This window comes from Rhipicephalus microplus, chromosome 3 (genome assembly GCF_043290135.1).
Source record: "Rhipicephalus microplus isolate Deutch F79 chromosome 3, USDA_Rmic, whole genome shotgun sequence".
Classification (NCBI taxonomy): Eukaryota; Metazoa; Arthropoda; class Arachnida; order Ixodida; family Ixodidae; genus Rhipicephalus; species Rhipicephalus microplus.
The window spans coordinates 117,561,135-117,579,898 of record NC_134702.1 but is presented as its reverse complement, the minus strand read 5'-3'; the positions used below and the strand labels follow the sequence as shown (position 1 = coordinate 117,579,898).

Here is an 18,764-nt window from a genome sequence, read left to right as displayed (position 1 = left end):
GCAAAACTGAAACAAGACAGGCCCGTGGCCGGATCGTGCCGCAACCGGCCTTCCATTTTGCCTGTACCAGGGATCAATACCATAAACGTTAACATTCCATCACGTGTAGCGCGTACCCGTATATACTGGGCTGAACACGGAACCTAAACTTCACTATTATAAAGGCTGAATACAATGCTGGGAAAACGTTCTGAACAACAGAAAATTTTATATGTACCAGTATATAAACAGCACAGTAACTAGCTGCACGTATGCACTCTCATCAAAGTTTAACTCTGACGTTCCCATTTTGCATGCATACATTTCGCTAAACACACTAGCGCAGCGAGCAAGCGAAAACCGAAACTGGAACCGAAATCGGCTGCAAGCTGCCGGACTACTTGCATAGTAACACAAATGTGCGGAGGCCTCGCCTCCATAGCCTTCGCTCCAATGTCAAGAAAAGCTGTCGCCGAGTATAAAATTCGCTATGGGGCCTGGTGAGCCGAGTATAAAATTCGCTATGGGGCCTGGTGAGTGAGAGAAAGCAACGAATTCATAAAGTACGCACGTTGCGTTAAAAAGATTTTGCCATGTCACGTGGTATACTTTTGACAACGTCAGAGCAGAGTCGTCCACATAGAGGACCAACGTCCTTGTATTGCCGTGTACGTAGGGCTATTCCTACGCCCACGTCATGCCCTTATTCTCTACGCGTGTGCCTGCAGAGGGGAAGGGGAGCAGCTTTCATCTTAAAATTTCACCCATTTCCGCGGCGCGTAGCGTTGCAAGTTTTGGCAGACGTGATCATGAACGCCTCGTCTACGCATTGCGTTTGTCAGCTCAAAATTGTCAAACCTGGTGAGTTGCCCTTTAACGTTATTTATCCCTGGACAAAAAGGATTCCGTCAGGCCACTGACATCATTTCGCCATATTGCGAAGAAGCGAACCAGAACTACGAGTCCGTAATGCTGGTTGGTACATTTTACATGAGTGGTATCAGCATCTGCATACTTTGTTGATAACGTTGCTGCATCTGATAACGATTAATTACGTGTGCGCTTGTCATTATGTAAACTTTACTTCTACACCCCATGCGTACCGCGCATGATGTGAGGCCTGCTGATATTGAGCCTTTCGGTCATTATACACGCACAGATATGTCTTTTAAGGGCTAGTAAACGACCCTCCGGTCTCCAATTTGATGAAAGAGGGAGTATGTGTACCTACACTACTAAACAGCGATAAATCGATGTAGTTTGATCTTATTACGGCCTCCTTCAAAGAACTAAAAGGATGTATGTGGTTTGAGCATATATTCATGTGCAATGTTGACACGTCTTTGATTTTGTTACCATTTAAGCTGAAAGTATGTGTTGAAATATGTTAAAGCTCTAGTATTAGTATGCCCCTGTTTGTACATAAGCGTGTTTGTGCAGCTTTGTTTTCGTATAATTATGCGTAATGCCGAAGTTTATATATATATATATATATATATATATATATATATATATATATATATATATATATATATATATATATATATATATATATATATATTATGTGTGTTTGTGTGGGGTGTAATATGTTTCTGTATAATATTGCCTTATTTTCAAATACAAAGGGCTGTAGGCTAGTCAAGCTGTCCGTAAACAGTTTTTTTCTACATTTCCTCCATCTGTATTTCCCCAATATGGGAAATAAACTTATCGTACTAATATAATATTTCTTTACGAAATGCCTGCCGCAAGAATTTCGTGAATGCTTGCTATATTGAAGAAGTTAGAAGAAATATAACATCGGTTTCAGCCTGTTTCAACTTCTCGCGCGGCCTCGAAACTCCTCTCCCTTACAGGGAGGGGAAGGCCCGTTATCGTGATTGCTTTAAACCAACCAAAGAGCTGCATGCTACGTGAAGTCACCCATCGGCGACTTAGCGTCACTGCACGTTAAAGGAGGATTTGTCAGGACCAAGAAAGAAGCACGGGAATCGTTTTTAAAAAAGGAGGCTCTGCCCGGCACACAGCGATGTACTATAGTGAAAGCGTGATCGCCACGGCCTACTTCACGAATCGCTGAGCTTCTCTGGGGGGTGTAAAAAAAGTTGGGGCCTCTTGACTGGCCTTGTAAAAAACTCTTCTCGGGACGTCTGATATCAGCATATAATTTTTTTCGCGATAGAAGTCCTGTCCTCGTTTTGTGAAAAAACACCTCATGTGCGGACTAACTAGATTTGATTCCTGCTTGAGAACAAGTCTTCTATTACTCATTTACTTATATATGAATTTCTGAGCGATTGTGTGCATAAATTTATGAGCCTGAATGAATTTCTTTCTCTCGTAAAAGATCGAGTTTGTCTGCTTATATGCAACAATGCAGACACCACGCATCTTTCGTGACAAGAGCTCTTAAACGCCATCGCATTATTAAAAATATAGTTCCTGTGCGCAACAAGTATTTTATCTCATTTTGGTGCAATTATTTTGTTTGTCAACTTTATAGTGACTCCATGTAACACATTGCTGTGTCATCTAATGTTCACCTCCTGAGCATATTGTTTTCCCGCGTATCCTTGTCAGACTGCAGAACTCGTCACATGGATGAAATCCCTGGACCTCGACTTGAGCAACGGAACCAAACTGTCGTTGTTGAACCCTGTTGATCTCATTGTGCGCTGCTCTCTCGACTTGGGAGTCTCTGCTGTGTTTGAATTTGAACTGAAAGATAAGATATTTTATAATAGAAAGAGACGGGTTGAGGTGAGCTAATTTTTTTTTTCCAGTTTACACGCAAAACGCACATGACAGTGTGTTCTTTCTGTGCGCCATACCTATCACCTTAGGATCTATTGAAAAGAAATGGACAATCAGAAATTTTTACCCAGCGACATGCGCTGGTGATAAATTATGACGTTCTTTACCTCAAGTATAATACAGCCAGTATACGCAAGTTTTAGAATATTTGTCTATGTGTTTCAAACGTAAACATAAAAAAAGCAATTGCAATGGAGCATATATAGGTACTAACTCACCTGTATATTTACTATGTTAAAGATGTCACATACCTTTGGGACGTTAAACACCACATATCAATCAAGCTGTCACATACCACAGAAAATCTTTACTCGGAAGTAGGGTTAAAGATTATGAGCAGAAAGGCTCCCAGCGTATTGACACGTGCTATATACTACCTGTCTCACATGCCGTTGTGACCCTATCTTGAAAAGCAGGAACTGCTACGCGAGTTGGTAGTTCATGTTGACTGAGGGGGCGAAAAAAAGTTTGTCAAATTTTTTTTTGCGCATTCAGGTAAGAAAAAGACCCCATGTTGTACAGTATTGTCGCACTTAACTTCTACCTTTTGTTTTTTGTGCTACTTTTACTTATTTTTCTCGATTTATTAATAAAAAACGTTTTGTCGAAATCACCTTATCTAAGGAAATAGCGTGTGAATTAAAAAATGTTTGGGGCTATTTCAGTTTTTTTTTACATACTTGAATTTGACATCTTGATTTTAGTTGTATAGTGAAACAGACATGCTTACACTAAAACGAAGCGGACGTGCTTCCATATACAAAAGAAACGGCTAGCCATGCTGCGAACACGACAGCGTGATTGTCTGTTGCTGCCACTCAGTGTGATGCCTTGCTAAACAGTGTCCATTTTGTAAATAACTGACAAGCCTCGTCAGGCGACAGAAGTGAAACGGTGACCTCTTGTGCCACGGCCACTGACTACTGACAGCTGTTAATGCATTATGTCACGTTCACAAAGTAATTTCGCTGCACAATTAGTCTACAACGCAATCGGATATATGCCAGAGAATCACCATGGTGTTGTCCAGGTGCTCATGTCATCTCAAACATTAAACGTGAAATATTTTAGGCAAACCAGAGCTTGTAAAAATTTTCTGGAAACCATCGCCGAGGTGCATCTGTAGGTAACATTCCTAACGGAAGGTTTCGCCAGGTTGCAAGGCGCGCTAGGCACTGTGTGTCAAGTACAAAAAGTGAAAATTAAAGGATATAATTGGCAGCGTGAAAGTGAAAGCTACAGTCAGTCAAACATTGTTTTCAGGCTGATGCTCAAAATAAAAAAGAAAACATGTGTAAAGTGTAGAAAACATATCGATCGGCCTTAGATTTCCGTGACTGGGTGCCTTCATACGAAAATAAATTTGACGTAGTAGAAGCGGGATGTATCAGAAATTATATAACTTCCAAACCAATTTTATTTGGCCTAAAGGACCTGCTCGAGAATATTCATGCGTTTTCGAACTAGATTACGCAGTTGTCTCGACTACGTAGATATAATCATAACTTAGAAGCGACAGCGCCCTTTATGTCGCACTTCTTGCAGAGAATATACCTAAATACGGCTTGTTCTCATATACAAAACAAACAATCCAAGAAACATCTCAATACAATTCCAATTATTAACGCTTGGCGACACGCAATACCTTGGTTTTTGCAGTTTGCCCATTCGACTTCATTTGTCAAATATCTCAGTTCCGCTTTATTATAGGTAAGCCAAGTGTCTTGTCACTTCTAATATGTTGCTTTCTTTATATGGTTGCAGTTTTCTGTCAGTGTACAAGAAAAGTTTTGGATGCATCATCGCCGTAGTTTTAAGGAGCACTATAACCTACGATACTACGCACAACTACTGCGCTGGTTCAGCCCCAGGAACGAGTGGTATCATGATATCTCGACGGCATATGCCATCATTGACTACGAGTATGAATGTAAGAAGCCTCCTGTTTTATTTTTTATTTTTTTATAAAGAATGGCATAGCAGACACAAGTCAAAAAGTGTGCTGTAGACAAGCTCAGGCTTTTAGAAATTTTTACTGATGCATATTTGTTTTTTTATTTTTGTGTTCAATCGGTCACAATTTTAATAACGTTTTTACGCAAAGGCTAAATTTCTTAGTAACCTGACCAAGTCTCTTACAGGAGTAAGCAATGATTGAAACACACACAGAAAACACTGACAGTGACACAGATATATGTGCAGGGAATGGACCACATTCCCCTTATAACGAAGGCTTTGAAACAAGGTTAAACATGCGGCGAATGATGTTAAAATCCTAAGGAATGCTTTTATACACATCCCAAAATTGGCCAATCCCGCGTACAGTGGGAATCCATGATATGCGAAGAACGAATGAGGAAGGTTGATATGTCACTTTAAAGCCAGCACCACGTTACGAGGTGGAGGTAAATGATGCCGTACATGACTTCCGTGTCATGATTATCATGTTTCGATGTTTCCTTTATCTTCGTCATCTATTTGCATCACGCGATACTAAATTTAGTATATGTGGAGCTAGTGAAGGGCTCGTGTGCCACGCTATGAGCGTGGTATGTTGTCATGTGCTTACATGACACGCGTCTCAGGATTATGATGCATTGCACTAGCCATGTATTTTGCCATCCATTTACTTCGTGTAACACCAAATTTGGTATAAGTGGAGCTAGCAAAACGGCCGCGAGCGCATTATGAAGGGACCAAATTCTCCAATGTAGCATTGACGCGCGCGCACGCTGGGCGCAGTGACGCTGGGCACAGTGACACTGGGCACAGTGACCGGCACCTAGCGGGGCAACGCAGGCGTGACGCGACAAAATGAACGCCGGCGAGCACGCGCACCACGTCAAGTCGAAATGTATTGGCACCTTGACTGTGGCATGTGGTCATGCTCTCACATGACACGCATCTCATGATTATTATGTTTGCACCAGTTACATACATTCGTCATTCATTGGTATCACGTTTGGTAAATGTGAAGCTAGCGAAACGGCCGCGAGCGAATCATCACTGTGGCATGTAGTCATGTTGTTACATGACACGCATGTGTCATGTAATGATGTGATTATCATGTTTGAATGTGTCATTTACCTATGTCATACGTTCGCGTCGCGTATTGCCGAGCTAGGTATATGTGAAGCTAGCGTAACGGCCGCGAGCGCATCATGAGCGTAGCATGTAGTCACGTTGTTACATGACACGCATCTCATGATTATCATGTTTGCACCAGTCACATACCTTTGTCATCCATTCAAGTACTCTAATATCAAATTTTGCATTAGTGACGCTAGTGAAACGGCCGCCAGCGCATCATGAGCGTGGCATGTAGTCATGTTGTTACCTGACGCGCATGTCATGATTTTCATGTTAGGGTCTGTCCTTGTGCTCGCCATGCAATCGTGTCATACAACATCGGTTTTGCAACATGCGATGTGAAAAACACCGCAAGAGCAACAGGAACATTAAATGTAAATCATGACTTTTATGGCATACATGTCATGATTTCCTTGTTATGACTAGTCCAATATGTTCTTGATACAGTCATGTTATGCCATACAAGGTTTGTATGAATTGCATTACCTAAACGGCCAGGAGCGCTAAATGTCGTAGGGAGCTGATAGATAGATAGATAGATAGATAGATAGATAGATAGATAGATAGATAGATAGATAGATAGATAGATATGCTCAAGGTCACCGAAGTTCACTAAGAAATACTTCGCATTTAAAATTGCACCTTTGTCCTTGTGAGCGAAGGATCACGTGACGCGAAGAGAAACGACCAAAATGACAGCCTCCTGGCACGTAAGTCTGCGCTGCTTCACTGCTTGGGAAACGCAGTTGTTGTTTGGCAAACAGCAAGCACCGACGGCACTTCAAGACACAGAAGGATCTGTGCCTCCTCTGACACAGACAGACAAGAAATCTTTATTAGCAAATGTGCTTGGACCCCTCCCCCCCTCCCGTTGAAAAACCGCGCCGTCCCGCACTACGTCTACACGGTCATGCTTCTCGCCGCGATAACATCGGCTGCCCTAGTCACCGCAGCAAGTTGCAATGCCGGGTCCCCGACGAAAGCAGGACCTCCCAGTCCTCCCAGCTTGAGATGGCAGGCTGTCTGTCTGTGAGGGAGAATGAGCAGGGCAGCTCAATAGTATGTGGGAAAGGGTGTCGTGAGGTTCACCACAGAGGAAACCATCCGGAGAGGTGCCACAGTAGTGGTACAGCAGCTGAAGCTAAGAAAAAATGCGAGTCTGGAGATGTCTCCATAGGACTTGTTGGGAGTGTGTAAGAGAGGGTTTTGGAGGAGGGTAGATCCAACGGTTGAAACGAGGTATTTGCGTGAGCTCTGCGAAAGTGTGCGGCCACTCCTTCGAGAAGCCTGAATCTAGACTGTAATGAGCCTGGCAAATCAACGCTCGGGCTCATTTACTGGCAGCCTCATTTCCGGGGTTCTCTTAATGAGCCGGTATCCTCGGGAGCTCTACTATTTTCGGTAAATTTGGCGTGGGGGTGTTCAACGACAACCAGTCCGAGAGGTGTATTCTGCCTGTGGCGTAGTTGTACAGAGCAGTTTTTAAATGAGTAAAGAAGTACTTTGCATCATATTGCGCAAGGGCTAAGACGATGGCGGTCTTTTCTAGAGCCTGAGAGCAGACGATGAATGAGGAGTTGTGTTGGCGTAGGGTTGTAGGCATTTGCCACAGCTTCCTCTGCTGTACAAGCGGCGTCTACTCAAATGTCACCCCAAGCTTGGGCGAAACACTTGTGAAGGGCTTTTACACGAGCTACGTGGCGAGCGATGTGCAGTTGAGGGTGGACATTGTGAGGCAAGGGTTTGACTATTACAGAGGCATGAATGTGTCTTGGAATGGCCAGGCAGGTTAGTTGATTAGAGCGTATGTTTATGTGAAGGGAGGCGAGAATATTGCGGCCAGTGGCGCTAGCAGAAATTCTTAAATACTGTGCTTGAAGATGTGCCTCAACTAGCTCAGAAAGGGTGCTGTGCATGCCCAGCTGAAAAAGTTTAGCAGTGCTGTGCTACGAAAAAGGTTCAGGGCTGCCTTAGTTTTGAGGCGGATCAAGGCTTCCACGCGTTCAGTTTCTGTGCGGTTCAGCTTAAGATATGGGGTGGCGTATAGATTGCGGCTAAGTGTTAAAGTATGTCCAACTTTCATGTTGTCCGGTTCATCTAAACCCTTGTGCATAGAAGATATGCAGTGTAAAAGGTACAATCACGATCGCGTAAAAGCCTTGAGTGTTTCAAGGACGTGGTCATTCTGTCCGGAATCCTGCAAGTGAAGGCCAAGAATACGCAGTGTGGGCGTGAGGAAAATAGCGGTTCTTCCTAATGTGATTTTGATGGGCGAGTTAGAGGCCGAGTTTGGTCTCATAAGAAGGAGCGCGGATTTAGAGGGGGAGCATTTGAGCCCAATAGATGAAGCGTGAGCTGAGACGGTGTCCGCTGCTAATTGAAGAGTTTGTTCTATTTGCCCGTCAGAGTCATACGTAGTCTAAGTCGTTATATCACCCGCGTACAAGGTATGCTTCAGGTGTTAGATGAGATTTATTTTACGGGGAAAGGAAATGAGAATATTAATGAGAAAGGGGAAGAGAACTGCGATTTGAGGAGATCTGACCTCACCGAGCGTATTGAAGGCCATGCTAAAGTTATCAATGTGCAAGAAGGCAGTGCACCCAGAGGGAAGGGTGCAAACATAGTGTTAAGTTTTGAGGCCTACTTGTGGTGCCTGCAGTTGCCTTAAGATGTCATCGTGTCAAATTCTATTAAATGCCTTAGTCAGGTCTGCCACGAGGATAGCTTTAGTAAGGTGGGGAATGGTATCGTCAAGCATGTCATGAGTAATTTTGAGCAGGCCATCCTGCGCAAAAAGATGCGCATGGCATCTTTACATACCGTGGGGGAGAAGTTGATTTTTATCCATGTGCATCGTCAGCCTAGAAATTAGTAAGGCTAGACAAAATGGTAATGAAATGGCACGAATATTTTCAAATGTGATGGGTTTGTGAGGTTTAGGGATAAATATAATTTTCGCGTGTTTCCAGGAGGCAGGGAAGATACCAGCTGCCCAACGTTCAATAAAGTAGTTCACTAGATCAGACATGGAAGCATCATCAAAATTTCGGATGGCAGCGTTAGTAATAAGATCTTCGCTGGGTACTGTATTACGTATTTTAGTAATCTGCGTGAAATTCTTACTTTCTAATAAGGGCATTAGGATGGGTTTCGGGTGTGCCAGTATACTCGGGGTGTTTGGTAGGACGACCAGGTGTAGTTTAGGTGCAATCACCTGTGTAAGGAAGGCATCGCTGTCCTGCCGAAGGTTATGAGTGAGGCGGCGAATGCTAAGACGCGTCTCTTTTTTAGATTGTGTGGGGTCTAGCATGTGGTTCAACAGATTTCAAGATCAGGCTGTGGCGAGGATTCCGGGAGATTCTCACAAATCTGAGCCCAGTTAGGTTTGCAATGGGTTGTGCTGTGCTGTTCTATTCGCACTTGAAGCGCTTCGGGTTGAATTCTTAGTTCCCGGTAGTGTTTTTGAGTTTTCCGTCTTTGCGTAATGTTAACATGAGCTTCCAGGAGATGTGCGCTCTTATACTGTCGATAACGGAGATTTGGGTTGTATCTATCGTTTGGGTATTTTGGCAAATGTCCTCCTGTAACTGCATAACCCAGCAGTCAAAGTCGAAGAGGCCTGTGTTGGCCGCCGTTGCCTGAATTTGTAGAGCTTGTCCCACTTAACTCGCCCAATGGTAAACTTAAGTAACGGTTGTTGATAATTCACTGCAATGATAATTAGATGGTGGTCACTGACCAACGTGATTTCCGTTCATTCTCATTGCATGTCGGTGATATTTCTGCCAAGCGTGAGGTCTGGAGTATTATCAGCTGTGACACGATTACCAATCTGAGTAGGCAGGCTGAAATCATTATAGAGCATCAACGCTTCGTTGCATAAGAGTGTGCCCCTGCGGTTGTTGGGCCGATAGTCCCAGTCCACGTGAGAGCAATCAAAGTTACCCATTATGAGTAGGGGAATCGTTGCTATATATTGTGCAGTTGATTTGAGAAGAGGAGGAAGTACTTGAACCGACTGTCGGGGAAGAAGATAGCAGTTCAGAACAAAAAGGAGGGACTGTACAGGGCTGGGAGATGAAGTTTCAAAGAAGATGTGAGCCATAGGGGAAGTGATGTCATGCTGCACGTAAGTTAAAGAGTGGCTGACGTATGTAATCACGCGAGGAACTTCTGTTTAGTTCCATGGATTAACAGCATAGCCTGGAAGTTGCCTGCAAACATTCGTATCTTGAAATGCCAAAATATCCGGTGGTAACAAAGAATTGATAATAATTTGCTGCAGAGTGTCACGCTTTCGCCGAAAGCCCCCCCAGTTGCATTGGATGATTTGTAACGAACTACGGTCCGTCGGAGGACCATAATTTAATGCGGAAGGGCGAAGCAGGAATTTCGAAAGTGGGGCTGTAGGAGTAGAGGCTGCTAAGAGTCCAGATGCAAGATGAGCTAAACGCTCTTCCACTTTGGTCATGATGCTCGATAGGACATTATTCATAATACGGGTAATGGTAGCTTCTATCGTAATTTGACACTGTGCAGTGACTTGCGCCATGATGCGCTCTGTGAACCTGTCTTCTAAGTTTTCATCAAGATTCTGCAAATTTGCTTCAAAGTCTATGGGTTTGGCTAGGCTTTCATCACGCCTCCTTTTTTTCTGAGGAGGTTGGTGAGATTGGGTGGGTGAAGATTGGGGCGGTGAAATCAGAGAGAGAGAGTTGGGGTGGATGTAGACAAGGCTGCCATGAACTGCTTCACCTCTTCCCTGAGAACCTGCAGTTCCGTGTTCTCAGAGGTCGTGCCGCCCGCTCCGACGGCTCCAGAGGACCACGCAGACGTAGATGGGTGGGTGTTGTCGAGTAGAGGAAAATTATGTATGGTAGGGAACGTTGTCTTTTGAGGCAGTGGGCTGCGTCGTTTTCTGGTAGGTTTTCTCGTCTTGCACGATCGAGTGCCTGCGAGGTACTGGTTTCCAGAGAGAATACAGGAGGGGACATCCTGCCCATCATGCTTGTCTCTGCATCGTGAGCAAAGACCATACTGGGGGTGGCCTCTTAGGCATGTCATATCCAAGGCCCAGTCGGCGACAGTTTGTGCATGCATCTGGGCTTCCCTTGTACTTGGTGCACTTATACACTACATTCATGTAGTGTATAATGTGCAGTACTGGTTCGTACGCAAAGGTGGTCAATATGGAGAGGGTCCTCAGCGTCTGAGTTACGGTTCTGAAGGTCTTTTAGCACCTTCTCCGGAGATTTCTTCCAGTAGGCTTGCGAGATGACGCCGCACCCCGCAGTGGGTGCCATTGCTATTTATTCATCTGGGTTGGGTTGGTTGGTTGGGCTGGCTTACTGTCTTCGCCTTCCTTTTGCACATTCATGGCTGTCACGTCTGGATGCTGTTGTTGGCAGGGCTGCCTCTGGTGAGGTGGAACCCATTGCGTTGGTGCGGTTGCCGAGAACAGATTTTCTAATGTTGTTGCAATCCAGAAGATGTTCGTACTGAAGAATTTCCGCAACGGTGGTGAAACGCTCACATATAGTAAGCGCTGAACATATCAGGTGAGCGACTTGAGTGCTGTAGTCACACGAAAAGAAGGCACTGTCCGGAGCTGATTTAAAGCACGTCTTGCTGCTCGAACGCATCCGCCCCCTCCGAGAAGTTGTATCAGCCAATCCCTTCGAGAATCTGAGTGTGTGGGGTGAAGTTCCACAGCTGACACTGGGGACCATAAAGGAGCGTCTTTAGATGCTTCTTTGGTACTTCCGTCAAGGAGACTTCGCGAATATTCGACAGTAAGCAATATTCATCATCATCATCATTATCAGCCTAACTACGTCCACTGCAGGACAAAGGCCTCTCCCATGTTCCGCCAGTTAACCCGGTCCTGTGCTTGCTGCTGCCAATTTATACCCGCAAACTTCTTAATCTCATCTGCCCACCTAACCTTCTGTCTCCCCCTAACCCGCTTCCCTTCTCTGGGAATCCAGTTACTTACCCTTAATGACCAGCGGTTATCCTGTCTACGCGCTACATGCCCGGCCCATGTCCATTTCCTCTTCTTTATTTCAACTATATGATATCCTTAACCCCCGTTTGTCCCCTAATCCACTCTGCTCTCTTCTTGTCTTTTCAGGTTACACCTACCATTTTTCTTTCCATTGCTCGCTGCGTCGTCCTCAATTTAAGCTGAATCCTCTTTGTAAGTCTCCAGGTTTCTGCTCCGTAGCTAAGTACCGGCAAGATACAGCTGTTATATACTTTCCTCTTGAGGGATAGTGGCAATCTACCTGTCATAATTTGAGAGTGCTTGCCGAATGTGCTCCACCCCATTCTTATTCTTCTAGTTACTTCAATCTCGTGGTTAGGCTCAGCGGTTATTACCTGCCCTAAGTAGACATAGTCTTTTACAACTTCAAGTGCACTATTACCTATCTCGAAGCGCTGCTCCTTTCCGAGGTTGTTGTACATTACTTTCGTTTTCTGCAGATTAATTTTAAGACCCACCTTTCTGCTCTCCTTGTCTAACTCCGTAATCATGAGTTGCAATTCGTCCCCTGAGTTACTCAGCAATGCAATGTCATCGGCGAAGCGCAGGTTACTAAGGTATTCTCCATTAACTCTTATTCCTAACTGTTCCCATTCTAGGCTTCTGAAAACCTCCTGTAAGCATGCGGTAATAAGCATTGGGGAGATTGTGTCCCCCTGCCTTGCACCCTTCTTGATTGGTATTATGTTGCTTTCTTTATGAAGCACTATGGTAGCAGTTGATCCCCTGTAGATTTCTTCCAGAATGTTTATATATACTTCATCTACGCCCTGATTCCGCAGTGTCTGCATGACGGCTGATATTTCTACTGAATCAAACGCCTTCTCGTAATCTATGAAGGCTATGTATAGTGGTTGGTTATACTCTGAGCATTTCTCTATTACGTGATTGATAGCATGAATGTGGTCAATTGTTGAGTAGCCTGTTCGAAATCCTGCTTGTTCCTTTGGTTGATTGAATTCTAATGTTTTCTTTACTCTGTTAGCAATTACCTTTGTAAATAGCTTGTATACTACAGAGAGCAAGCTGATTGGCCTATAATTCTTCAAGTCCTTGTCATCTCCTTTCTTTTGTATTAAGATGATGTTAGCGTTCTTCCAAGACTCTGGTACCCTTCCCGTCAGGAGACACCTCGTAAACAGGGTGGCTTGTTTTTCTAACACAATCTGTCCTCCATCTTTCAGCAGATCTGATGTTACCTGATCCTCACCAGCAGCTTTGCCTCTTTGCATGCTCTCCAAAGCTTTTCTCACTTCTTCTATCATTACTGGTGGGGTGTCATCTGGGTTACTGCTAGTTCTTATAGTATTGAGGTCGTGGTTGTCTCGGCTACGGTACAGATCTCTGTAAAACTCCTCCGCTATTTTAACTATCCTATCCATATTGGTAGTTATTTTGCCTTCTTTGTCCTTTAGTGCATACATCCGACTTTTGCCTATCCCAAGTTTCCTCTTCACTGCTTTGACGCTTCTTCCGTTTTTCAGAGCGTGTTCAATTCTCTCCATGTTATACCTTCTTACATCGCATACTTTACGTCTATTATTCAACTTCAAAAGCTCTGCCAGTTTTATTTTGTCTGTTTTACTTGACACTTTCATGATTTGACGCTTCTTGATTAGGTTCTTTGTTTCCTGGGAAAGCTTGCCAGTGTCCTGTATAACTACCCTGCCTCCAACTTCCCCTGCACACTCCGTAATGATACTCGTCAGATTATCATTCATTGTATCTACGCTAAGGTTGGTTTCCTCACTAAGAGCCGAGTACCTGTTCTGCAGCGACACTCTGAATTCCTGTACTTTTCCTCTCAGTGCTAGCTCATTGATTGGCTTCTTGCGTATCAGTTTCTGTCGTTCCTTCTTCAAGTCTAGGCGAATTCGAGACCACATAAGCAATATTATGTAACAATAATAACAATTTAGTTTTTAACAGCAGTCACTCTTCCATCTATTCATAAAAGCTTTTTAATTTGATTTGCCACGAGGCAACGCGGTGAACGCACTGCCTATATGACGTATTAGGCCGCTGTGATAGCTCAGTGGTTAGAGCATCGAACGCGTTATCTGAAGGTCGTAGGTTCGATTCCTGCTCACGGCTGGTTATTTTTACACCCACTTTTCTTTCTTCTTATTCACATTCCATTTGTTCTAATAAGTTCCCCTACACATTCCTTGGCATTATTGTCAGTTACATCTCATTTACATATATATATATATATATACATATATACGCATTAAATGAACTTGCAGTTAGCACATTTGAAAAAGGATATTGTATTTACTAACGTTTCGTCCATGGCACAGCCTTCTTTAGAGAAAATATATATATGTATTTACTCTGACGAGTAAGTATATATATATATATATATATATATATATGGGAAAGAAGTGTATACCTAGGTGCTTGTTTTTTTCGTGTTTTAACACAATAATAATGAGATCTAACAGACAGTAATGCTTAGAAATGTACAGGGGAAGTTATTAGAATCATCGAATAATAAGAAAGAAAAGTGGATGGAAAGATAACCAGCCGTGAGCAGGCTGGTTATTTTTTCATCCACTTTTTTTTCTTCCTATTTACATTCCATTGGTTCTAATAACTTCCCCTGTACATTTCTTGGCATTACTGTCTGTTTGATCTCATTATATATATATATATATATATATATATATATATATATATATATATATATATAGAAATTGGCTTGAGCGGACAAACGTGCGAAAACTTTTATTGCTCCCACGTTTCGGCCGGGGTCCGGCCTTCGTCAGGAAACGTGCGAAAACATTTATTGCTCCTACGTTTCGGCCGGGGTCCGGCCTTCCCTGACGAAGGCCGGACCCCGGCCGAAACGTAGGAGCAATAAAAGTTTTCGCACGTTTGTCCGCTCAAGCCAATTTCTATTCATCACTGGATTCACAGAAGACACTTGCTGGATATATATATATATATCTATTTATATATGGCAGGCATGGTGGTTGAGTGGCCATAGGTTGTAGGATCTGAGAATCTACTTGACTCTACAAATAAATATATAAATACATATATAAATACATACATACATATATATATATATATATATATATATATATATATATATATATATATATATATATATATATATACTTGACGATGTCGAAATGTCACTCCTAAGGACGAATAGCCTCCTTAAGGTTTGCAAATGATTGAAGTGGCATGTGATCTTCCAGAGAGCGAAGCCGAAGTCATTTTGTAAATATATGAATGATCGGATATGTTTACTTTATTCACTAATCGTGTCCAATTTATTTTGCAGTTTACGCGATTAACCAGGTCAAGGACTTTGTTTTTGCCACTTACATTCCCATCGGCGACCTCTACAAAAACACTGCTCCATACATAACTAAAGGTACGCGTACGTTTTGTTCTATACAGTCAATGGCCTTTGGCAGCAGTATGCAGAGCTAAACGAAAAAAGTGTGAATGAATGATTACAGATATACGCCGAGATTTCAGAAATTTCTCGATACAGTATCACGAACTGCGAGAGCACGTGACTCAAAAGCTGCAATGAAAATATCAAGTCTACACCTAAAAATAGGTAGCAAGAATGTATTACCTGTCCAATTTACTATACCATCAACATATTTGCAATGTTTTACTAGTGTTTTCTCTCGAAATGTATATAATGTATTAAAAGCTGTCGTTTTGAATCAGTGTCCGAAGCTGCTTATTCTTCACGTAATGGGTTTTAACACAATCTACCCTTTATTTGTGGTGGTATGTGTTATGCTCAAGTTCTCAGAGTGTGGTGGAAAGCTTTAGCATACAAGTTTACTTTACTATGATAGGATAACAACCTCAAGCTACATTGACGCACACGTATATGCGTGTTTTAGGGATAAAACTAAGGTCCAAAATATCACGTGTAAATTTCTGTGAATAGTAAACGCCTGACATGTCCGTATACGAATTGGTCAAAGTAGGTCTATATGGATAATTTACGCAAGAGGAATGGAATAATACAAAATGTTGCTTGAATATCTGCCTGTGCATGTGTAAAATTTTCGTGTCAGAAGCGTAGATAGCACTTCGCACATTGCCGGCCACCTGCAGCCGCAACCTTTGACTTCCTCTAGGACGGCGAAAAGTGTGCTCCCTCAAGGCTACTTTGTACTCTGCCGACTCCTTGTTTCTCTATTTATCTGGTGCCTTTTCCCCAAGGGTGTGGTTGTGCAGCCTTCGTGTGCGAAACAATTACTCCCCCGTTCCCGCCCCGTCGTCCTGTTATTTTATTTGCAAGAATCCCACATCCCCATTCGACCGATGATTGAAGCGACGTATAAAAATTGTTGAGTTTGCCGCAGATGCTGAAAAAGCTACCTAAGAACAAGCCTGATTACGTTAACGTCAAAGTCTCCCTGCGTTCAAATGGACATATTGCATTAGCGCAACATCCTCTTTGTTGGTGAACTTTAGACCTTTCAGTTCAATTGCACCCCTGATTTGTGTATTATGTAATCAACTATCAGTAATATGTGCTACTTTCTCCCATATCATGTCCTTATTTTAGCCGCCTCAGTGAGTCTATACTTATGCGCTTGGGTCCATATTTTCTCGTTGCGTTCTTTCTATAAAAGGCAAGACAGACCGACGAAAACAGCGTACGTCGTTCTAACAGTAAAATTCAAGGACATTTTTGTTTTCACTTTATGTGCTGCTTCTTCATCGTGCGACCAAACTGGCTTAGTGAAGGAAGCCAACCTGAAGGAACACACATGGTAAAGTGCAATCGTGAAGGCTCTGTGATATCGATGCATATTGCGTAATACAATATAATTTTATATATTTGTCATAGCATATGTGTAAACTTCCTTGCTAAGGACGTTCAGCGTGGTAGGTGGAACCCATTCCTGTGTATGCAGGGTAGCAAACCAGATGTGCGTCTGGTTAACCTCCCTGCCTTTCCTTGCATCTTTATCTCTCTCTCTCTCCTCGCTAAGGACGTTCAGCGTGGTAGGTGGAACCCATTCCTGTGTTTGCATTGATCGTTCATAACAACATCCCATGTATTTTTCTCAAGCGGAAGCAAGACCCGAGAGATTATGTTCGTTCTGCAGACATCACTTTGTGTAATCGGCTAAATGGTGACATTAGAAATTGCGGAGTTCGCATAATTGATAAACGACACTATATAATCTGGAGGGCTGTTTCGCGTAATTGCCTTTGGCGTCTGGTATTCGTTATATACATAATTTCGATTATTCATCAGATCATTAAGGCCCGTATTCGCAAACTAACCTCGGCCATACCTCACGTTTTCCTCAACTTCCTGTACTTTCTACATGCGTTAAAAAGGCACAAAAATGTTAACAGAACGAAAGGTAAGGGCAGTACTGATTCATGCATACTGCCTGAATTTCTTCATGAGGTGCAATAAATGTTTAAAATTGATAGGGAAAACTCGAGGAAAGGATGAGGTTGGCTTGTGAATACGGGCCTTAGTGTTGGGAAGAATTCACTTTCCAACTGCATTCTCAAAGAAAGTACCCGACCCTGTTCACTTTTGCCATCTATATAATTGGAAAAGAAGCCCGACAAATGACCATCTAAAAACGCTGACTGTTGTAAGGGCACTTAGAAACGAAGGCTTTTGTTTATGTCGGTAACAATACTTCGGTAAAAGACGCCCACAAAATGTATGGCCCTTTTACTTTATTTGCCGTGCGAAATATTCTGAATCATGATGAAAGATTTGCTGCGCTGACGCTGGAGAACTCACTGAAAAGTGTTGACGAAAGCGTTACTTCTTTATTTTTACCAGAACAATGGGTGACTGCTTTTTCCAAGTACACCAACAACACCTATACAGAAACAGACTCCATTTTCGTCAAGGATAATGACCTGCAAATTCTCGCACTATCCCTGAAGTCCAAGTGGCTGGGAGCAAAGGGACTTAACTACCTGGTCGCCTGGAATGTCTACACGCGACTGGTGAATTTCACATTGCCATACGAGATTGGTCAATTTTTAAAGCCAAGTGAAGTTTGCTATGACCACACCGGCAAGGCAATGCGCTTGGCCCTCCTGAGCCCTTATTTAGAAAGAGGTGTGTTTACTTTTTTGAGTGGACTCTTATTGATGTCAATGCTTAAAAGCAGGTTTTATCAGCGTATGTTTTCTAATGATGTTAAGCTGTTGTACATTCTTCTGTAGTTGGATTGACTTTGTCGTAACTGGACCTATCAATCGTTTTTACGCACTATTGCAAAAAACAACGTCCCCAGCGCGATGCCAGTACGTTTTTTGGCATTGGTACACTTTGGGGACACTGGTACACGCTTGTATTCACTGTCACTTCACTGGGCGCACTGGGAAAAAGCTGTGTCGCACTGGTGAATGCGCTGGCCTGACCGCTGTGATGCTTGTGCACACTGCTAAGTGCTGGAAGGGCTGGAGTTTTCACTGGCGAGCGCTGGTGAATACTGGAGCACGCACTGTTCCTACCAGCGCAGCGCGCACATGCATTATTGTAGCGTGTACCGTGGTATGTTTCAGTGTCGTTGATTATAAAACGCTTTTTTGAGGGCATGGAAAGATGCTACCCTAACATATACCGAGAATACGTATTCTTTTGGTGCACGTACGTATCGCAGCAATTATAATGCACCTTTTCCCAGATGCCCCGCGTATACCGCCCATATCCGCATCAGCCGTGTATGGCTGTAACGATTCCAAATTGCAGTATTTGTAATCGTGGAGCTGCACGCCACTCCTAACAGAAACAAGAAATTGTTTTTTGCCACCAAGTTGACGAAACGTAAATGAGCTTTCTCGATCACTTCGCAAGGTTTCC

General features: G+C 43.1%; 1 protein-coding gene across 1 annotated transcript in view; it reads left to right on the top strand.

Annotated features, from left to right (window-relative positions):
- Positions 1-18,764, top strand: part of LOC142802918 (uncharacterized) — a 33,040-nt gene that overhangs the window by 13,564 nt on the left and 712 nt on the right. Inside the window, exons 5-8 of the mRNA XM_075888002.1 lie at positions 2,560-2,739; positions 4,558-4,723; positions 15,225-15,317; positions 17,733-18,017. Coding sequence (XP_075744117.1) covers positions 2,560-2,739; positions 4,558-4,723; positions 15,225-15,317; positions 17,733-18,017 — 724 coding nt within the window. The remainder of the gene's footprint in view (positions 1-2,559; positions 2,740-4,557; positions 4,724-15,224; positions 15,318-17,732; positions 18,018-18,764) is intronic.